This window comes from Heloderma suspectum, chromosome 2, assembly GCF_057233095.1.
Source record: "Heloderma suspectum isolate Gila_16-S chromosome 2, 16-S_ref, whole genome shotgun sequence".
NCBI lineage: Eukaryota > Metazoa > Chordata > Lepidosauria > Squamata > Helodermatidae > Heloderma > Heloderma suspectum.
The window spans coordinates 212020526-212044178 of record NC_139459.1 but is presented as its reverse complement, the minus strand read 5'-3'; the positions used below and the strand labels follow the sequence as shown (position 1 = coordinate 212044178).

Sequence of the window (23653 nt, the reverse complement as noted above, 5' to 3'; positions counted from 1 at the left end):
GATGGAAGTCTTGGAAATTCTGACCCAGAAAATTAACCAGCAGCTTTGGGGGGTGGGGGTGTATTTATTATACCAGAAAGCTTGGAAATGCCTAGAAATATTTAATACCTAATTTGGCTTTGCTTATGATGCATCTTTTTAACTTCTCAGCTCCTTAATCAGAGCTTAACTACATCAGGCTGGAGCAGATAAAAACCATGCCAAAACTCTGCTGAATGTCCATTTAGCTTTTCTGGCCAGTCCCTGCCCCTATGGATTGTTCTGTGTTCCCGATTTATCCACTGGGAATTAAACTATTCCTGCATTGGAAAGGCAAACAGCAGATATGCTATCACCACTGTACTTTCTTGACCTGGTCTGCTGGTTATTCACCATTTAGCTGTGTATTCCTATTTGGAGGTTTGAGATTAGCAAATGAACTGACACATCCTCAGGCTTACACTATAGCCCCAAAGATCTGTTCAGTTCACCAAAGCACTAAATTCCCAGTTCTGCCACAGACTGCCGCTTGAGTCCTTGATGATACAAATTTTAGCAACTCTAGCTTTCAGTTCTCTGTTGTCTGCATCAACATGATTGGCCCACCTCTGCCTTGTCCTGCCTCACATCACCATCAAGTTAAATAATGAACACCATGAGGAGGTTGAAATGCTACTACAATTGGGATGGGGGGGGGCCTGCACACACACATAAGTGTAGCTGCTAATAAATAAATATTTTATATACTGTTTTTATACTTTGCTGTTTTTATTATTGGATTTTTTGTTAAATTGTTTTTAATTTTGTATGCCACCTAGCGTATTGGATATAGGCAGGTTAAATTGAATTAAATAAATAAACAGAAAGCAGAAAGGGACAGTCTTACTGTTAAGTTAAGGGAAACATACAGCAAGCATAGGCAGATATCAGGCTTGCAGGATGTATTTTGTTTTTTTACTAGAACCCAGAGATCTACCAACCAGGAGCCTGATGCAAAAGACATGTGTTCAGAATTAAAGAAGTTGTTTTGAGTACCAGAACTGAATGGCACTCAGCTCACAATCTTTCCATACAAAACTATAGAAATGAAATGAAATGAAATAAATAAATATAGAAATACATACATACATACATACTCTACTCCTGGTCACCCCAGGATTTCTTAATTTCAGCAGTATAATTTAGGGCAGGGGGGAGTTATGTTGTTGCTGCTATTGTTAAACAATTGGGACTCCTTGCTAATCTACTGCAGACCACCCAGAGATCTACCAGTACATCTAGATCTAGATCTACCTTCTGCCCACCCTCAACATACAGGAAATACCAATGTTTTCAGAAGATCCACTTGGGGCTGATCCTTGACCACCAACTTCATAAGACATATGTGTGAATTCAATTTGCCTTGAATCAGGCTGTTGTGGGACAAAGGGCTCTGTGGATTCAGCGTTTGCTGCTAATTTGAGTTGCAGCATACTTGGGACATATCACAACACTATTGTTCAGGCAAGATGCTTTCAAAAGCAAAACATGCTCAATAAAAAGGAAAGGGGAAGTGTTCTGAAGTGCTGTTGATAAGGTCAATAAAAAGCAAGCTTACCTGGAGCCCAAACAACCGAGCAAAGAAGTTTGATCCCAAGTCTCCAATAACAACGTAGAAAGCAATGCAGGTTCCTAGCATCAGTCCAATCATACTGCAAAAGCATATAAATGGACGGGTCACTCCATTTCTCTTGGAATGCAGCCTTTATTACTTGCCAGGTGTGTGCTAGCTGCTGCATTCAGATGGGATCAGCTCTCTGAAATACTTTGAACATAGATGTTTTCCAATGCTGATGACCTGAACACCTTCTCTATGAATTTCCCACCACCTTGCTTACAGAACAGTTTCAGGAGAAGCATTGATCATGGATAGCAGGCACTGAACTTCAGCCTCCTTAACACTGGCACTCAGCAAACACAGCGGACAGAAATATGGTTGACACCACCTTCTCATCTAGACTCAAACACCCACTTCTGTAATCACCAGGGTCTAAGAGAAACAGTCTAGGGAAAACAAGGCCTGTAAAGTGAAGCAAGCAACCCTTTAGACACAGTGGAGCTCCAGGAGGACCACGTTTATTAACGTTTGCAAATAGTAGCAGAGACATAATGATACCATGTCTTAGCATGCATCAAGGTTATTGCTAGCTGTCTATATAGTAAAAGTACACTCACCTGCATTTACTTTATGATCCTAATGTTGCCTAGTAACCTACTGAACCCTCAAAGACCACATACAGTCACATGGGGTTGCCAGTACAGGCTACAGGGCACACCATGTTGCCCACTGCTGCTTCTCCTCCTGACCTCTCCTTTTATAAGCTTAGAAATGAATGCTTCCTAAATGCAGTCTCATGTGGCACATTTTGATTACTAGTGCCGGTGAAGCTCTAATAGTTAATTCCATTTCACTTCTCTGTGCATATTGGAACAAGCTGCCACACCCAGGGGAATGGAGAATCTGACATATTAAAAAAACAAAAAACAACAATGGTGCTCTCTCTCTTTGGTAATAATCTTACCATTTTTGTGAAACAGATTCTAAAAATGGTAACATTTGCTTCCCAAGTGCTTTCTGAATAAGTGTTCTAAAATGACTTTGGAAATGTTATGGGTGTGTGCTGTACAACTGCTTTCATGTCATTAACCTGTTTTATGAAATAGTTTCAGGCAATCTATGAGTCTGATACTAATGAAAGGGCCATAGTGTACATGTGGGGCACTGGCTGTATGAGACTTTAATAAAAGGGACAACCTAGCAAACATACAGCAAGGAGAGGTTAAAGCCTTCAAGTGTATGCATGCTAATTTAACTGTTTTTACAGTGCCATGGAGGGAAGCTCTGTTTTGGGAATAGGCTTTGAAAGGAGCTATTTTTCACTTACACACTGTAGAAAGTGTGTGTGTGCGTGTGATATTCAAATGTATTTATTTATTATTACCATTTATATGCTGCCCTATCTACTGAAAAGCCATCCATCACATAAAATCAAGGAGGGGGAAGGAAGAGACACCAAGCTAGAAGTCTATCCTGGCGCAGTGGAGAACGGGATGGTCCTCACCCCTCCCAGGAAGGTGGACAACATTTTAATTGAGAGATCAGCCTGGGAACTCATGCCTCTGCACCATTCCCGTCCACAAAAACATGGACCACTTCCCTTCCCATTCACAATCATATAACATCCCTGCAGCAATTATAGCAATTGCTTACATAGAAAAGTAATGGAAGTGAAGCATTGAGAATATTTTTAGTCATCTCTCAAAGCAGTCTCGCAGCTGGGAATAAGGAAGAAAGCCAGGATCGCACAACTGGCTGGCTCGCCATGGATCACAGTATGAGAACCTCAGTCATAAAAAGCAACTCTTGTGATGCCACGAATGCTCAAATTACAGCCTGAGTTAGCTGCAGAGCCCTTCTTATTGTGACAGGGACACATGGACACAGGTGCAGGAGCAGAGAAGCCAGAGAAAAGGCCTCGCTAGGTTTCTCTTCCACAACTGAAGCTCTAGGCAAACCAAAGTAAGATCTAGCAAGTGACACTTCTCTTTATAGGAGTAAAGTTATCACTAGAAAAAGCAAAGGTCTTCAAATGATGACAGGAGCACTGTGCCATTATTACTGGCAGCAAATTTGCTAATGTAGTCCAGTGTCATCCTTTCTGTATGGATGGGGAAACAATCACAGACAGGATAAAAAGCCACTACTGAATTATGCACGACTCTCTGCACAGAGTGAAGTGGGAGCACTGAACAGTTCCCCCTTGTGTGAAACTCCTGGTCAGATGTGATGCATAATGGGGCAGGGCGCAGGGAAGGGAATGAATCCCAAACCTCCCAGATGGAATCCCATCCTCTCCAGCTCTCAAATGATAGGACTGTGCCACCAAGCCATTTAGACCAGCTATCTTAATCAATGGTTGTGGGAGAAGCTGGAAGCAAAATGATATTAAGGGCTCTTCCAATTGTGTAGGGCCTTGCCATGATAATGGGAAGGAACAGCTGAACACATGTTACTGGTGACACGGCCAACTCCATATACAGAAGACTGAGCACCAATGCATTCACACTGCAGACGAATCATTCTCAGGTTTGAATGTCTGCTATCCATCAGGAGCATTGCAATGTTCTATTCAGATGCTGCACAATCCCCCTTTTCTACCTAAATAATTACTGCAGCCATACAGATCCTAACACAAATCCAGCACCTGCTGCCGTGGAGTCCAAAGCATTGGGAAGAGCTTTAAAAGAGGCACCTGTAGCTGTACCTGTGAACATACATCACATGCAAAGCAGTGGCATCACATTCAGCCTACGTGCTGGATCAACATAGACAGAATTGTTTTAGTTCCCTAAAAGTGAGGTTAGCCGAAGCCAGACATAAAACTATAGATGAAACACCAAATCTGAAGGGATCAGAACAGCTTGTATTTAAAGCTATGAACAAATAATTTAAAATACTAGGATCTTGAGGATGGGAGGAAAGGAGAAAATTACCTGGTTTCCACCAACATTTTCCCAGGTTTTCCATAGGCATGGAAAGCTGGAAAGAAAGAAAAGCGGGGGGGGGGGGGAGACACACATCACCACAATTATTCAAACATCTGTTCAAAACGTGGCATGTAAAAAAATGAACATCAGCCAACAGAGGCAATTCAGAAGGCAGGGCTTTGCTAGTTTTGTATCTCAGAGTTGGTTTTCTTCCACCCCCCACCCCACCCCCCGAGCTTTTTTCTTCTTCTTGACATACCATTCACAAACCAGAAGCCACATAAAAACAAATTTGGGAGAAAGATTCAAAGCAGGTTCTTCTCTCCCTTTCTCCCCCCCCCACCCCCCACCCCCCACAAGCCCAACAGTGCTAAGTAGGAGTTACACATGGCAACCATTAAAAGAAGAAAGTCGGCACTGAAAAGAAAATATGCGAGCATAAGTGACTGTGTGGCAAAAAGTTAGTGCAGTGCAAAATTTCAATCAAGTTCCCATTTTTATTCCTTCCTTCCCTATTATGACTGAACCACTTCGTGTTGCTGATGGGAGGATTGAGACGATGCCCAGAATGCTCAGCCACCCTGAGAATATCCATGATTCACAACCCACACCAAAGGGATTTGACCAAGAGATTTCTTTTTCATTTTATACACTGGTCACCGCTTGCAGCACAAAGCAATCAGCATCCTTGAAATCACTGCTTCTCTGGAAAGCTCAGCTTGTATTTTCAAAAGGCATTTTACTATGGGGATAAGAGGAAAATCACCACCTCCAGTTCTGAGAGAGAACCTTTTTAACTGGGCCTATTACTAATGCCACATTCATGCGAAATGTTTACAGAGGGCAACTGGCTTTCAACCCTCAGTTTGCACAATGTTCATATTCTCTTGGCGAAATCTGTGTGTTAGAAAAAGGATCAGTCACCCCAGTGTAGGAATGTAACAAAAGAAGGGATGAAGACAACAGAAAAGACACGCTCGTCTCCAAAGTAAGGGCCAAGGATAATATTCCCTTAGAAATGGATTTCTCAATAAAAAAAACAAAAACAAAACAATCACCAATGTTCAATTAAACAAGATCTATTACAGAACACTCGGGATATAACCGTCCAGGCAGGCACTAAGGAATGGGGCTGCCCTTGATGGCCCAGGATCCTTCAAGGCAAAGGAAGGAAAAAATGAGAAAATTCACTCAAATTTCTTTTGAAAGCAAGCCCAACATAGCCAAGGTTGGCTAGCCATCATCTACCTGGATCTGAGAGCAGGAGACTTGATTATCAAGGTATCATCCCTTTTACCTTTAGCTGCTGTCATGCTACAATTCCACAGCTTAACTCCTCTGACCAGGTCTGAGGAATGTGCTTGTGAATGCCTTTTTCCCCCACAGTAGTTTCCAGTTCCTTATACTCCTTTTCGCTTTAGAAGAGTGTGTGTGTGTGCGTGCGCGCATGCATGCGTGCACATGTATATGTATGTATTTGAGTTTGGAGAAGAGTTATTTCTCTAGCTGCAAGGCAGACTAGGCACTGGGGAATTTGTCATGAGTGGCAAGGACCAAACCGCTACATGAAAGCAAGTCTTAAGAAGAGCTTTAATTACTCATACCAAGAGATGGCAGGATGGGGCGAACGTTATAAAAGTCTCCGATTAAAAACTGAGAGTTTGCTTCCGGGTGAAATCTTTCTGCAGCCTAAAAGAATGTCTGGGTATAACACCCGGCTGGGACCAGGAACTTGTGGGATCTGGGCATCTTCTGTTCACTTAGAAGAAAGTAAGGCAACAGAATCCTGAAAAGAAAATGTGCCCAACTTTCCTCCCAAAAATTGGCGGCAGCAATCCCTCGCTTGATACTCAGGGTACATATAAGCCTCAGAGAATAGGCCCTATGGAAGCTTGGGGAATACTTGGTCCAAATGCCAGCTCAACCATTAATCCATTAGGTGGTTTTAAGCAAGTCACACTCACTAAGTGGTGGTTCATACATTACCACAGCTAGCCAATTTATGGAAATAAATGCTTGCATGAGTGGTTGACTTGCTTGCTCAGTGTATCATGGGAGGTCCTTGCAGAAGACCACAGTAGGAAAGGTAGGAAAGGTTCCTCCTGTGCAAACACCGAATCATTGCTGACTCCTAGAGGGACGCCGCTTTCGCTGGCGTTTTCATGGCAGACTGTAGTGGGGTGGTTTGCCATTGCCTTCCCCAGTCGTGACTACCGTTCCCCCAGCAAGCTGGAAACCAGAAATCTCTTTTCATGGAAGTAGCCACTGTGATCTTCTTTAAGTACTTTCTTTGGCATTATACTGCTCATGTGAAAGTACCATTAGTTGAAGCAGTTATTTGTGTATATAAGCCAGCTCTCTCAGTTTCCCACTGATATATGAGAATAAACGAATTCTTTTGCAATAAGGAAAGAGCTGTTACCTGGCCTAATCCTTAGCAATAAAGCAGGCTGTAAATACAAGTTAGTAAATGAAACTCATTCATCCATGCACATCTAGGACCATCAGCATTTCAGATTTTAATTTGGCATCTCATCAGTCTCAGAAGACAACTGACTGACTATGTAACAGCAGGGGAAGAACACAGCATGTGAAGCAACAATCCCTCAGAAAGCAAACTCAAACGGCAAGGGCGGGTGGGGGGGAGTGGAGAATGATTCAATGCAAAAGTGGCACACTTGTGTAAACAGAAAGATTTTGTCCGACATTGAACTTTGTGTCCATGTAGAGGGAGAATTGACTGAAAAGAACAGTGCCTCTTGGGAGGTTCTTAGCTAAAGAGTATTAAAATTAAGATATAAACCTTGGAGTGAATGGACAGCTAATTGAGAGTAAAATCATCCCTTTAGGTTATAGATTGTTATGAACCATTTACACAGGCCTTTAGTATACGAAGTAGTTGAGAATCCTCCACAGCATGGCCTGCTAGAAAAAGCTCATTAGTCTTACCTTACAAATGAGGAATGAAGACTCTGAAACAGTGACTTGCCCAAGGCCATTTAATAAGCTCATTGCAGAGCTGCAATCTGGTCTTCAGTCCTCTAGATCCAAAGCCAGTGTTATAGCCACTAAATCAAACTAGCCTTCGAATGATTTTTTTAAAAAAAGATCGATAGTGAACTGTTTCAACACTGATATTAGTTGCGCATATGTCTGAGGCATATGCTTATATCTATCAGGGTGTTCTAAAATTAGGCAATGACTAGATATTTTAGACTTCTTATGCTGAGACAGATTGTGAAAGGGATACCAGATAAATTAAATCCTGATAAAAGGGAGGATCCTGTGTATTCAAAAGTATTCAACTAAGACCACACACTTGGTGCGGTTAAGTTCCAATTTGCGATGCTCCACTTTCCACAATGGCAGTGAACATCTCAATGGGCTATGAACAGCCAGCCCCTCTCTCTGGTCTAATGTTTAAAAGCCAACGAAGAGGTCAACCTGTGTCTTGGTAGTACCACTTTGGACTGGAGGTAGAGCCTAATGCAAGGAATGCTGCTTCATCCAAAAGGTTCCTACAACATATGAAACTAGCACATCAGGCGAAAAGGTTCTGGTCTAGCCAAGCCTCCTCCTCGACTTGTCAGTTTTCTACATGAAGGGATTTTGTTTTATTTTTTGGAAGGAGGAAAATTCAATCATATGAGCCCCCACCAATAGACACAGGTTTATCTTCTCTTCTGTTGTTTATGAGAATCAGAACTTAGTTGGTTCTCTTTTGCATTTTTTTTTTAAAGACATGGATGTATTTTTGCAGGTCTCACCTGTGTCTGAATTTGTGCAAAAATGAAACCAGAGTATTACAATACACATCACTCTCCCAGAAAAATTGTGAGCCCCAGAACACCTTGCTACACACTGGGCATTACTGGTGGGATAGCTTTCAGTCAAGATCCTGACCAATACTTTAGCAACTTTCATCTGGTGGAATAGCAACGGTAAAGAGCTCATCCAGTACCCTACTACAGGAGTAGAGAGCTGCAATCACTGTTGTCTTGCTCAAATTACATCTTGCCTCTCTGCAACAGTTGTATCCAAACATCCAGCTTCTTATGCAAGGTCTTGGTGGCCCACCAACTAGTAAAGAACAGCAGTGGTGGAAATATTTTAACCTATAGTCTTGTGTATTTAAATATGTATCCCTCTCTATCTCAAAGGCATCAGGCAGGTAACATCACATTTTCAGATATCTTTATTGCTCTTTCATAACACGGGGAAAAAACACAATACTGAATGCTACAATCAAGGTTAGTATTACTTCAGCAAAGTAATAAACATTTTCTGTATTTCACAAAAGCCACTTGTGGACATGTAACCATCTCATACATGTCTGAACAAAATAAACTTATTCATCATCACTGCAAACCTAATACCATGTCTTTAATCAGATAGAAATATATTGCAAATCCAGCCACCAAATGCTCTGAATCTAACCAAAAAGATACTTGCTCTTTAGCAATAGTTCAGTTCTATCTTTGCTGAATCTCTTAAGAAAGGGAGTTGTGCAACCATAGAACAGCCACAGAACTCATTAAGTAGCTTTGTCTTTGTGCCTGGCAAATACATGGCATTGTTAAGTAAGCATTCTCTCCTTCTTCAGAATTCTGATGGCAAACACGAGGAGATGATCTAAGTAGGCTCTCATGCTGTATATGTCCCATTGCATGGTTTCATGTTAACCAAGGTGGACAGTCTTGTTGGTATGTCTGGAAGAACTATTCACGAGTATGTACTTCATACTGCTCAAATATATGTAGGAGAACATGGAGCCACAAAGAGATAAAGTGAGGCAAGGGTTAAGTCCTTCCCTTGGAATTGCCTCTATTTCTATGTCTGGAAAACACACAGGCAATTCTGAGTTACAGGGTTAACTACTCTGCTTTAAAATCATCCTATCAAAGCCCAAGAAGTTACAGCCATAAATAGTGTGCATAATTTAAAAACAATAAAAATGCTGTTGCTTAGTTTCTCAGAGACAAATGCTATTGATTTGCTGGACTCGACACACATCAAGTGTTCCTCCTCCCACCGTTCCCCCCTTCCAAATAACATTGAGAGGTGTTTATCCCTATTGTTTCTCTGCCACTTTGGCTCTTGTAGCCAAAGCTTTGAATGTTCTTCCGGAAGACGTTGCTTAGATTAAGTGAATTTGTAAAACTTTCCTGCATCCTTCAAAGCTGCCAAAACCTCCCACAGAATCAGCTTGGGTTCTGCCAGGATCTCTTGCAGCTGGAACGTTGTAGAAGAAAGCAGGCGACAAAGACTGCTGTGTGTAGCTGCTCAACCTTGATGCATTGGGATGACTGTAGAAGCACAGCCTGCGCTGGGGCCAAGGATGCCATTTCCCAGGCACTCTCCCTGCTCCGGCTGGTGGCACCTCTCCCATGGCAAAGGCAGGCAGAAAGGGAAGCCATTTCTTTCCGCACCAGTGCTTGCGTGCCAGAAAGTTTGGAAGCGTTTACTGGCCCTTCTATGTATCTAAGCTGCTTAGTTTTAGAAAGTGAAGGAGACCTCTTCTTCCTGGGAGACGCTCCAAGGTGAACAGGACTCAATGTATTCAGGCAAAGAAGGAGGAGTGCACAAAGACTTATTGTAACATGGAATGGGAAATCAAGGACTACGTGCATCTGGTGTTGGGGAGAAAGAGCTATGTTTGACTCCCCCTGTTCCTCTCCTGCCATCCCCCCCCCACACACACACACACACAAACAGATATAATAAAGCATATCTTTTGCAGCAAAGGTTTAACCTTCAGGACCACAGGAGTTTTCTAATTTTTGTTGTTGCCAGTAGACATATTTTGCAGTGGCTGTGCTGTGCAGCTAAATGAGGGAGCCTCAGGCAACAGAGGAACTGAGGGTATCCATCTGTCAGCAGTCACTAAGGAGACTGCACATTTCTTTAAATCCTTTGCAGGCCGAGAGACCAGCCAATTCCCCACTCTGACTCCCCAAGAGGCAACTCAGGAAACACAAGATGGGGTTATGGTTGTGGGAGGGCAGAAAATGGCATGTCCTGCCATGAGAATCTTTCACCTCTGACACCCCAAGGGAAAAATCCCACCTCTGCAACAAGCAAATGTAAAATGGGTATGGCAGAGTTTCTGCTTCTGGAACAGCAGCTTAAAAGAGAGCCCGAGAGAGGCTGTTCCACCCGGCTCGTGGCTTGTTTTCCAGCAAGGAAACAAGCCAGTCAGAAAGGCTCAAATCCTCGGCCCTGTCCATGCAATCTTCTCCCCCACCCAAATCCTTGGGAATCGGAGGAGAGGTCAAAAATAGATGGTGATCCTGGCGCCAAGGCACAGCAGACAAACTATGAGGAAGAGGGCTGCTGGGCCTTGCCAAAACCCCACACATGAATGTTGCAGATGTTTCGATTTTCTTGGCCGCTGGAAACTTTGTACGCTGCTTCCCCTACCTCCCTGTTGTGCTGACACAAGCACACAATCCAAGGAGCCCATCGTCCATGCCAGGCTCTCTACTGGCAGAACCCAATGTCCTCGGCAGCATGCTGAGCGGGGAAAGTGAGTGATTTTGGGGCAGGCACCAACCATTGAGAGCAGGCACCCATTATGCCAGCATTCTCCCTAAGAGCTTATATTTGGACCACTCGCTTCTTCCTGGCCTGCTCAGCCTTTGTGTCACCTTCAAAGAGTTAAACCTTTGTGCTATGGGAGGCTGTTACACAGAGGAGGAGAGAAAGAAAAAATACCCCCAGAATACAGTGAATAATTCAGCTACACCAGTATGAGAGTTGTAAATTAGGAAAGTGGAGTAAAAGCAAGGCATAAAACCATCTCTCCCCCTGCCCCCCCCCCCGCCCCAACCACGCTCACCTAGCCCAGGATAGGTCCTGCGTTTGCTGAGATTGGCTGATTTCACTAGGAACATACAGGATTGATGAGTCATCCAGGAGCAGAAAACAAGCAGCAGGGCTCCCAGAAAGATGCCACACTAAAAAGGAGGGAGGGAGAAAAATATAAGTGCTGGATGAATAATAAGCACCCCCCCCCCCCCCGGTACAGCTCCTATTTCATGCATTCTTATTGCTGTCCCACATCACCAAGAGGCTGCCTGGGACATTTGCAGCCACACACTAGCCTGTTAAGGGAGATCCCCTGCCTCTGAACAGCAGTCAGCCAAAATGTGACGTACGAGTTCAATTTTATTCTCCCACACAGTTTATGGCAGAGACATAGAGCAGCCACCTGTTTACTAAATGGCTCAATTGCTGTACCTGCTTGCCTGGAAAAGGAAGCCAGAGCAATTTATGGAAGGGAACGAGCCTTCCTGCCCTGCTGTTGTGACATTTTCTGGGCATATTCCAGAACAGTGATCTGTCTCCAACTCCTACCAGAGTCATGTTAAACAAGTTAGCATGCTGTTGATCCGGGGGTTTGAACTCCTCTGCAGAAGTGTTACTGGCTGTTCTATCCACTTAGAACACAAACATAAATTACCCTGTTAGCTACCTGTCCCGAAAGCATTGTGCTGGCTCACTCTCTGGACATATTTGTAGAGGAAGCGGAAGGAGTTTGGGGGAAGGAGGGGGAGAGGACATGAATGGCTGAACATTTATGAAAACAATGCATGACTCTGGGCAGGAACAAGTGGTGCTAAATGTTAATTACAGCTGCTATTTGTTCTGCTTTAGTCAAAAGAGTTGTAGCTCTGGAGCTTCTGCCAACTGTGCGCGTAACAAACCAACAACCTGCTCTGAGGAGCCTTAAAACCCAAATAACTGTAAAGGACTCTTTCCTCTAGGGAAGGCTTATTGACATCAGTTTGCAGCTGTGGGGCTGGAGCAAACAACAAAATGTGCGGAGCCCACCAGAGGTTACACACACACAGGCCACTTTCACACAACATGAACAGTCATACCTATTTTGTGCAAACAGGTGAAACGAGACAAACATGCCCTTATCTTATGGGGCTTGCTGGTACAAAGGCTCCATGCAACCTTGCTGGACAGAAGTTTGAAAAGGGGTTAGTACCCTTGACCTTCCATCAAGTCATTCATGCAACCAACTACCATAGCATCTATTAGCAGCATCTGTTAACAAGCACTGCTGTGCATTGGGAGAGAATCAGTGACCAGATGTTCACTGCATAACCACATATCTATGGTGGTAAGCATTTTTACAACCACAAAGACTTAATTACTACCAGCAGTCCACCTCCTGTTATGTCCAGTACTGAAAAATCAACTACACTTCAGAGTGTCCCATGACCAACACATGTTCTTTGTTTGTTTGTTTTACCAGTGGGGGCACTTGCCTACGTCGCTCAAAACAGAGACAAGTGCCATGAAGAATTGCTTGCAGCAACAATATCAGAAATAGGACACCCCCCCCCACACACACACACACGCACAGTCTCCCCCAGCCCCCGCCCACTGCCTCCATCTTTGATGCCTTGCATGATGGAAACATTTCCTTACAAAATTATACATTTATTTCCTATGCACTGTTTGGCCAATTTAAGATTAAGCTATGTATTCATAATCTATCATTTTAGCATCCCTTTTCTTTCTGGGCTCTATTTTACCTTTATGTTGTTTACATTTGTATTTTCCCCCTTTGTATCTCACTTTTGCATTTTGCTTATCTTGGTAACTTGCTGATTAACTTTAATCCAGAGTATTTGTAGGTGAGTGTGGAAGGTGGGATACGAGGGAGTTTTAGGCTGCAATCCTATATGAATTTACTTGGGAGCAAGCCCCATTGAACACAGTGGAACTTACTTCTGAGCTGTTATTATCTGTATACTGCAAAACATTCATTTAAGCTACAAAGGGGTCTGGGATGCTTACATCAGAATTAAGGACTGTTCACCTCTTGGAGTATTCAGACCTTTATCATCCAGGAGTGCTAATATTCCTCTTCCCAATAGGGAATGCATAAAACCAATGAACATGCTAGAAGGATAGGTAACCATTGCAAGAAAACATCCTCCTGGGCCAACATTTGCCTTCAAACGTTCAAACATGATGTGTTCAGCATTCACACAAACAGCAGATACCAGGGATGACAAACATCTAGCAAACAGGCACTCTATTCCTAAATCAGCCCAGGTTTAATGCCAAAGATGGCAAGCCATTCATTTGATGAGTCTGCTGCTATTGTTTGATCAAAGAACCATGTTTATTATTTGACTCGTCAAATATTCCAGCAAGAATGCCCTGATGCAGATCTATCTACATCGCTACATGTGAAAAATAGAACTACATCATGGTGCCATCTGTTAACGGACCTACTTAAATGACTCAAGTGTTTTGCTTTGCTACATGCTAATGCCATCTGTTGGGAAAAAGATGGAACTAACCAACAGCTAAACATCTTGATTGGTTGGAACCCTCTGATACAAAAATTGTAATTGTTTGGAATCTTTTCCAAAGTTTTGTGTATCTTTTTATAAAAGCGGTATCAGGTTATCAACTCATTTAGCAGCTTAGAAAAGACATTCAACAAGTTTAGTCTCTCACCGCAAAAGGCTTGTGTTCTAAAACTGAATCCCTATGCGCATGTACTTGGGAGTAAGTCCCATTACATTAAGTGGGACTTATTTCCAAGTAAACAGGCAGAGGATCAGGCTGCTAGTCTGCTATTTTTCTAAACATCACCTAATGTGTTCCATATATTCTTCCAGATAAAAATACCTCAGAGCAATTTGACTTTTTCTAAGGATCATTAATCTGTAAGCCAACAGTAGGCCAGTGCTGACCACTGAAGCTGCTAATGCTCTTTTTTGAAGACTGTGGATTTTTGTAAGAATACATAAGACTCTTGGCTTTCATAAAAGAAGAGACAACTTTCTAGCCCGTCATAGCTGCAGTTGGTTTAAATATCTAATGCAGCCTTTGCCAACAAGATGCCCTCCAGATGTACTGGACTATAACTTCCATCATCCCATTAATTGTCATGCTGGCTGGTGATGATGGAAGCTGTAGTCCAACACATCTGGAGAGCAAAAGGTTGAGAAAGGCATAGCCCCCCCAAAATCCAATGTAGTTTTAGTACTAAACAAATTACCCACTTCTGCAGTTGACTGTAAAGCTCACCATACTGCAGATAGAAAATCAAATTATTGTCAGATAAGAAGAGCGAGGCTTCAAGTTCAGAGAACAAAGATAGCTCTGAAAATGTGATGAGAACACCATAGAATATAAACAAATAATAAAACATTAACAGAGCAATGTGGACATCACGCAAGGTCAGTCCAATTCGGAAGCCAACCACCACTGGCTATTCACCAAAATGCTGCAAGGTCTTGGTGGGTGGATCATCAAAAAGCTGGCTGGAAAGAGAAGCTGGGATCAAAATGGGGAGTATGCCCAATAGCTGAAGAAAGGAGATGAGATTATACGTGGATCCTGAATATAAAATTCCATTCAACGTTTCCTTTAGTAAGAAATGTGGAAGTCATTCAAAGGGCCATATCATTAACGGGGCAGCAGCAATGGACAAATTAGAGGGCTCTTTATGCTTGTAAGGAGAGATGTAGACTATTATCATATAAATAAAGGCACCAGTGGTGCCTTTTCAATCCAAAAATCCATTTAGAAAATAGAACTTAGCCTTAAACAACAGAACCGTGCATTTAACACCAGTATACAATCTATCTTAGGAATTCTTGATAAAAATGTGTGAGTGGAAGACAGCACTTTGAGGATACTGAGAATGGATACTACAATTATAAATTATTGTGAGGTTTCGGATAATCTCTACTTATACGTTTTCTTGGTGGCCACTCCCTGCCAAGGGAGGCTAGGTTGACTCCCATTCGGTTGTCCTTCTGCTGGCAGGCAAAGTTGTTTTTATTCAGGCACACCTTTGCCTTGTAAGCTGGTCTGCTGCTGAAGGAGGGTTCAGCTGGTTGGGTGTTGTCTATTTCTTTTATTGTTGGGTTTGTAATGTTTTTATTTTGTTTTCATTACTATGTTGTTTTTAACCTGTATTTTATTACTGTTAGGAGCCTTGGGCGCCACTTTTTGTGGAAAGGCGAGATTTAAATTAAATAGCCACCGATCTAGTTATATTACACCAATGATGATACAACAAAGAAGCTTTCCCCAGCTAGGTGCCCTCCAGATGTGTTGGTCTGCAACTTCCATCATCCCCAGCTAGCACGATGATTGATGGGATGGGAGATGTAATCCAACACATCCGGAAGGCCCTAGCCTAGGGAAGGCTGCAGTAGAGCGTGTGTTGTGGTATATCAAGGACAGGGAACTTCCAACCCTCAGGCCTGATGAGGTCCACTGGCTTGGCAGCTTCTCTCCCTGACCCCACTCCTTCTGCCATGGAGGGAAAGGTCTTCACTCCAATCAGGCACTGATCGGAAATAAATTCTTTTCCCTGCTTAGCACTGAAGAAAGCTCCCTTTGCAGTGCTTAGCAGGGGAAAGCACTTTTCTCCAATCAGCTGCATATCAGCACTAAGAGCTTTCTCCTGCAGGATGGTGGGGGCAGGGAAGGAAGCTGCTGAGTGATTCAGTCCTCTTTCCTTCTGAGCAGACATAAGGCTCATGAGTACTCCTGAGTAGTCGTGCAGAGGCTTGATATTTGGGATGCTATTGAAAGTGCTGCTGAGTGATAGACTGAGTCCTGGTAACGTTGGATAGACTCAAAGAGACTTCTCCTGCTTATGTGCAGGTTGAGGTGCTGCTCATGCTTCCTTCTGAGTAGTCATACTTCCTACTATAAATGGTTAACAATGGAATTTGCAAGGCAGTTGAATTTTTTCATCCTTACCCATTTTCGCCTTCAGCCTGCCCACCACTGGAATGTGGCTCCCAAGAGCTTTCCCAAAATGTAATCTGGCCCCTGGGGTGAAAAAGTTTCCTCATCTATGTGGTATATGGAACCTCCAGGTTCAGAGGCAGGTTGCTACTGAATACCAGTTGTTGGGAAACAACTATGGCAGAGGGTTATTGCCTTCATGCCCTGCCTGTGGGCTTCCTAAAGACATCCGGTTAGCCACAGTGGGAAACGGGATGCTAGACTAGATGAACCTTTGGTCTAATCCACCAGGGCTCTTCTTATATTCTCATCTCCTTGGACAACTGTGCAATACAAAATTAGGAGGTTCACACCTGTATGCTGCATGCACCCACAATATACTACATATCATGCAAAAGCATAACACACTCTTCTTCAAGAGTGCAAGGAGAGGCAATAGGCTGGGGGTCCCTATATCTATCCATGCACTTGGGGAGTGGGGAGGTCTATCACTCTCATAAGTTACAGATCCCCAACATTTTTGGGTCAGTGGACCTGTCTGAAATTTGAGAGTGTCACAAAATGGCTTTAATGGCAGGAACATGCCCATTCACAAAGTGGCTGCCACAGTAGGCATGGCCAGTCACAAAACACCCATTTCTCAGAAGGCAAATGGTGAGAGTTAAAAAAAAAGTAACTTTTCCAAGAACTTAATACAAGGTAGAGGTGGAGGTCTGAGTTCCAAAACACAAAATCGCTTTTTTGAACTTAAATAAAGATGGGGCTAGAGGGTGGCACTTCACTTTAGAGCTTGCCAGCCTCCACTTTACAACATGCCAGCTTTTGTTTTTTCAAGTGTAATTTTAAAAAGAGCTTAAGAAATAAAAAAAGCAGGAGGCACAGGGAACTTGGTGGGTGCCAAAAGAGGAGTCTGCAGGCAGACTGGTGCCCACAAGCACCACATTGGAGACTCTGGGGGGAAAACATGGTAATATACACATGGCATATACCTGCTAGCTACTTAACATGTGAAATAGCTTTGGGTGCTAAGTTACACAAGTGTTTCCAAAACTTGCCTTGTACTGGGTTCTACCATCTGGTGGCCCCCGTACATCCAAGGAATCAGTGCTGGGAGGTGGGGGGCAGAAGAGGAGAAATATCAGAAACAAGAGTTACCACTTGATTCTCAGAGTTGTAAGATGGCTTTAAATATTAGCCTTTGTAAATCACTCTGGGAGCCTTTGTCAGCTAAAGAGTGGGGTAAAAATGCTCAAAATACATAAATAAATAAAATTTAATTAGAGGGGGCAGCCAGGATTTCCTGCCACTCTGCACCGGAGGAATTATCCAATCGCAATTCTTCTAGGTTTCCCAATTCTATGACATTTTGTGTCTGCCAAAAAAGTTATACAGGTGTGATAACACTTTAGCAAAGTGGCTAACTTCTAAGCTCCAAACCATAACAGCAATTGACTCAACCAAATTCTACATATCCAGATAGCCAAGACAAGAGAAAGTATGCAGGTTCAAAGAGCCATGGAATTAACATCGTAAGAAAAACGTCCTCTTACATAATATTATTTCTGAAATCATTGGTGTGGGGTGGATATTTTGCAGATGAACAATATAACTGGGATTTTTTAAAAAAAAATCAATGTAAGTAGATCAAACCACAACTCTTTGCCAAAGTAGCCAGCAAAACATACCCCATGGTGGGTGCTCCTAAACAGACTCTCAAAAACAAGGTCAGGCCATAAAACTTAAAATGTATTTTATATACTAATCTCTGAAATATAATAACCACAGATACAGTACCATTCTAGGCAAATGCTTATTTTGAACTAGCCCACCCCCAACTTTCCTTAAAAACAAGCATTAGTCTGTGACCTTCCAGGCAAACGACAATGAGGAAAAAGACAATATGACAGCCTTCCCCAACCTGGTACACTCCAATATGGTATTGGCCATATTGGCTGGGAATTATGGGAGCTGTAGTCCAACACATCTGGAGGGCACCAAGTTGGGGAAGGCTGTAATATAAGAATGCAAAATTTGGCTTAATTAGTAGAAAGCTGTCTAGAAATGTTATAAATAAATACATAAATAAAAAGGTGGAAAAGATAGCCAATACAAGGGCAGAATACTTAGTATAAAAGGAATGAGGGTGACCATGAGGGCTAAGCACTTTACAAGGAGTAAAACCCGGAGAAGCAGCCACTCCCCCCTGAGGGAGTCAAGAGAATCAGTAAACCACTCAATCAGAATGAATTTCTGTCAGCAGGTCACCTGTAGGCTCACCTCCCTTTCTTTCTGTCACCTGCACCTTCTAACAGGTCCACCACAGACAAATATTCAGGACGTGCAGCGTTCCCAATATGAATATGAAGAGGAAAGCTGCACCTATGGAGTGTCAGCCTGTCACACACACAGTCCTTGCCAAGAAAAGGGGGAGAGTGGGGATTCCAAGTACCCGTCGGCCAGAAAGATCACAAAAATACATAATAGAGTCAACCAATCACCGGCGGGGGGGGGGGAGAGAAAAGGACTTACCTGCCGAAAGCAGAAGGGCATCGTTAGCACGCTGACCCCCACGATGCTGTTCACGATGTTCATGATCAGGCCCCAGTTGGAGCCAGAAGAAGGGGAGGACGCCATGCCCGACAACGGGGCGCGGGGGAGAGACCGGGTCCCGGGGGGCGAGGAGCCGACAGCTCTTCTCCCACTCGAGGGGGCGGGGCTACCGGGGGAAGGCGTGACGTGGGCAGAACCAAGGTATTGAGGCCGGGGCGGGGCGGGGCGGGGCGGCTCGTTCTAGCGTAAGGTCTCCCGACAGAGCACCCTCTCCGCCGAACCCGGCTCCAGCCGCACACGTCGCACACGCTTCGTAGTTCCCCTGCTCCGTTGGCGCTTCCGGGATGCAAAACCACAGAGGGCGGATGGCCTAGAGCGGCAAAAATGGAAGAGTCGCACACTTTGACCTGCCCCGGAGGCCCCCTCCCCTCCGGGAGAGGCGGGGGACTGCGGTTGCCATGGAAACTCCGCATGAGGCCGAGGTGTTGCGTCACCTCCGTGGCTGATGTTTGGTTGGCTGGATTGCCTGTCCGTTTGCGTTGGCGCTTCTTCGGAGCGGTCCGGCGTTGGCGGCGTGTCCTCGCAATTTACGGTCCTGAAATGGGTCACCGTGTCACTCCATGTGTGTCAGCGTAGCAAGCCAATGCGATGCTCGCACGTCGCTGCAAGGCAACGCAATGCAGGGCTTATTATTCTGTGCGGAGGGGGCATCTCTAGCATCTGGTTTGACTTGTACTGAAACATTTGGAGCCGCCATAAAGGAGCTATAAAGGAGGTATATGTGTACTTGCCCGTGTGTGTGTGTGCATGGAATGTGTGGGTAAATATATATATATACACACACACACACACACATATATGCACACACACACCTTTATTTATGATTTTCCGAATTTTTGTAAACCACCCTGGTTGGTTCCAGGAAGACAGTACAGAAATGCAATACATTTTTTTATTATTATTATTATTATTATTACTATTATACATGCCAGCTGAGGATAACACTTCAAGAACCTTATGAGGTGGGCTCTCATCCAAAAAAGCTTATGCCATAATACATTTTCTGGTTTTAATGGTATCACGCAAGACTCCTTATTACCGTAATAGAGAGGGTGATTCTCTGGAGCAAGAAGGCAGTATGTAGCTGTGATAGGGCATACATGACTAATCTGTGGCATGAACACCATGAGTGGCACAGGCAGGAAGTTCTGCATCAACTGCACTGTTAAAAATTGATCCCCCTCCTTCCCACAGCAGCCCCTCCAGCCCCCTGAAAATGCCACACAAAGAAATCCTGCTGAATGGAGAGATCCCCAAAAATCAGGTGGAAGGACCTTCCCCATGCGGAAGCTTCCGTCCTCCCGCAGTAGGCAGATTCTGTATATAACCCATGGTCTAGAGAAGGAGGGACTGTGGCCTGGCTATAGCAAAGAGTCAGGCCTACATTCTTGACTCAGCCTGCCCTTCTCATGCTATGATACTACCCCAGTTCAGTTATACAAGAGGCAAAACCATACCAAGGCACAGGAAATGGGGGCTGCATATGTATTGTAGATCAGCAGTGAGCAAAATGTAGATTAAGATCTACTGGTAAATCTCTGGGTGATTTGCAGTTAAAAGAATTTGAGACCTTTGCTGATCTACTAATCAGTAAAGGTTTCCAATTCCCAACTGTTTAACAGTAGCAATTTTAGGTTTAAATTAGACAAAATCCCTGATCTGTAGTAACTCAGGTGTATGTAGATTTGGATTTCTGTATGTAGGTCATCCCAGTGTGTGGCTCATGGGGTTCAGTAAGCAACTGGCTCTGCCCCCTGGGCCACCATTTTGCATCTGGCTCCAATTGGTGGACCTCAGGGGTTCAAATAAAAAACAAAGTCGATCCTACATGTCTGAAGTCTGCCCTCCCCTACTGTAGATGTACTAGAGTAATGCTATCTCATACAGTGGTCCTGATTGGTGATACCTTTCCTCAAAAGTTGACCTTTTGACAAGATGACACCACGCTACAAAGTTACAGTCCACAGCAAAGGATTAATTTTACTCCATTAATATACTCCAGTTCTAAATATATTTTGGGGGAAGTAAGCCCAATTGATTTCTATTAATTTACTTTTAAGCAGGTATGCATATGATTGTGGCCTGAGGCTACAGCTAGGAGCATATCGTAATAAGGATAGAAGAGTCAGGAGGAAGAGGAGCAATCCTGTGGATTCAATCTTTGTGAAATGAGGCTAGCTGCACTAACTCACAAGCAAAATATTTTCTCCCAGCCAAATTATCATTTATGATTTGTTGAAGTCTTACCAACACATACCCTTGGGAATCGGACAAAATTGGCCAGGGAGCCTTTAAAAGAATGAAAGGACAGTGGAGACTGTGTAGCTTTTTCCAGGCACCTGAGCTCAGGGTTATGGAACTAATCAGAAGGGCGAAGGGTATCCACTCATGCCCCAAGAACCCTGAGCCAACTCCAGACTTTTTTACATTATGACAGCGACCTCTGCATATAGAGAAGCCTTTCATCCTTGAAGTCCCCAGTACCTGTTGCAGAGTATGTAGGGATCCACAGGCCCGTTAAGTTTATACAGTCATCAATCAGGTAGTAAGGCTGTTACTTCAGTATACTATTTCAAGTGGCAGGTGAGAGGGTCATACTTGAATGCTCACCAGTGAGGGGGAGCCTCATTGGAGGAACCCTGAATTTAGCAAACAAGCAATCAGGGAGAAAGCCAAGTTGAACCCTTTTCCTTGACATGCCAGTTTTTCACATGCAGGGTCCCCCTTCCCACCAGCAATCATTCAAACATAGAGCCTCACCTGTATTCTGAAGTGGTACAATCCAAGAAAAGTGTTTCAGTTTGATTCTGATGATGTGCAACTCCCATTCATTTCAATTAGTCTTTACAGTAGAACTTCCTGCAAGATTAGCTCTCTTTCTAATTAGCATAAGGAAGGTAGTTGCCTCAACTACCGAAATGTTTCAGGCTAGCCCTCCTGATGCAGACAGGCATTCTTGTATTCCCCAGGTTGGTTGGTTCTAGCACCATTTATAACAATGGATAGCAGTTATTCCATGATACTCCATGTGATGAACACTGAAGAGAGTCTGTGACTTTGGATTAGCATCATAAGAATCTATATGCTCCTCCAGTGATTGCACCTTGGAGCAATATGCAGGAGAGCATACAGCTAAGATGAAGGTCCTGGTTCTAATGCTTCTCCAAAATCAGAAATGGCTTAAGGTGCTATGTTACTGCTCCCATTAATTGCTTGGCTGTGCCAGTACTGGAACACAGACTTTTTGAAACTAGGGTTTTCCAAACCTAGAATGGAGAGCCTAGTTGTAAAGAGGAAGCATATGCATGCCATTACCTCTACCAATTCCAAAATTTATTTTGTGGAGATAAGGGAAATTGTTCGGAAACAAGAACACAAATCTAGAGTTAATTATTAATCTAGTCTTGTACTAAGGAGTTCCAGCTTATAGAGTTTTGTGCTGCCATCCAGTCCAAGAGCTTTATCCATAGCTATCACTACTATGTTGATTCTATGATTCACGTGTGTGCCTACTGCTTGATCTGGTTTATTGCTAGTTTAGCTAATTTTACAATGACAGCACACCTAAGCTATGTTGACTTCAGTTATTATTTATTACATTTATATCCTGCCTTTTTTCCTCCTTAAGGAACCCAAGGGGTTGTACATAATCCTCCCCATCTCCATTTTCGCCTCACAACAACAACCCTGTGAGGTAGGTTGGGTTGAGAGTCTGTGACTGGCCCAAAGTCACCCAGCGAACTTCCATGGCCGAGTGGGGACTAGAACCCGGATCTCCTGACTCCCAGTCCGACACTCTAGCTACTACACCACACTGGCTCTCAATCTTATGCCAGGTTGACCACACATTCCAGCCACATTTAGGTCCCTGCACGGAAAGCCAGGGCTGTTGCATTCATTATACTCTTGCTGAGTGGTGGACAGGAAGACTTGCCCGGTATTACACAAAAAATTAAATCCAGGGACCCTCTCTGTGGCTTCAGTGCTCCAACAGATCTCCTCCACCCCAAGGGCTTCCCCATTCTCTTCAACAGAGGGCAGATCCACCTGTGCAAAGGGGTTCATGTGGAGCTGTTTCCTCCATTGAAATGAATGGTGAAGTCTTTAGATACTTTGCATTGAGTAGAAGGAGCCTAGTGGAGAGCAGAGGATTAAAACTTGATCTTCACTAGAACCCATATGCAGATCTGTAAGCATACGAAAATGCACATGCACGTACACACACACAATTATAATTTAAAACATTCTGCTTCCCCTTCTCTGCTCTGGCTTGCGATCTAGGAACCCCACCCTGAACTCTATTCTGTTTTTTCACTTTATCTGTTTCCGACACATGCCAACAGCTGTTTGAAGTTGCCTCTTGTTCTCCACATCAACAAGGCTTGTGTTCCAGCCAGGGACTGACATTGAGTGAGATTTTTATAAACTAGCCAGAATTTTCAAACAGTAAAAGGGAGAGAAGGGAGTTTGGCAATTGTAGGCTAGTCCTGAGCCTGCCTGCCTCCTTCCCGTCTTCCCCACTCTCCTATTTATATAACCCCCAAAGTCATAAAAATGACAACACATCCAATAGAAGGGGATGGATCTAATTTACCGCCAGCAGCCCCTATAAAACCGCAGATGGGCTGTAGCCTGGGACTTCTCAATTAGATTATATGCTAAAATGAAATTCCATGGATGCTGTCCCAGGACTGATGGTTAAGGTTAAACCTGGAGTCCCAAATGACAGAGTAGCACATGCAAAGTCCAGGGAGCTCTCTGATCAAGCCATTTGGTAATGAGGAGGAGTCTCACA

At 43.7% G+C, this 23653-nt stretch overlaps 1 protein-coding gene across 5 annotated transcripts in view; it reads right to left on the bottom strand.

The window, feature by feature from the left end:
• SLC38A10 (solute carrier family 38 member 10) overlaps window positions 1-19395 on the bottom strand; it is an 82822-nt gene extending 63427 nt beyond the window's left edge. For 2 of the 5 annotated variants that reach the window (XM_084837654.1, XM_084837651.1), the window contains exon 1: window positions 4513-4558. Coding sequence is in view for 4 of the 5 variants with exons in the window: in XM_084837651.1 (XP_084693777.1) it covers window positions 4513-4552 (40 nt within the window). In the remaining variant the exon portion in view is untranslated. Of the gene's footprint in view, window positions 1-1576; window positions 1671-4512; window positions 4684-11344; window positions 11463-18777 lie in introns of those variants that run through there. The other 3 variants (XM_084837649.1, XM_084837652.1, XM_084837650.1) reach the window with 3 other exon arrangements.
• Between the last annotated feature and the right edge of the window lie 4258 nt (window positions 19396-23653).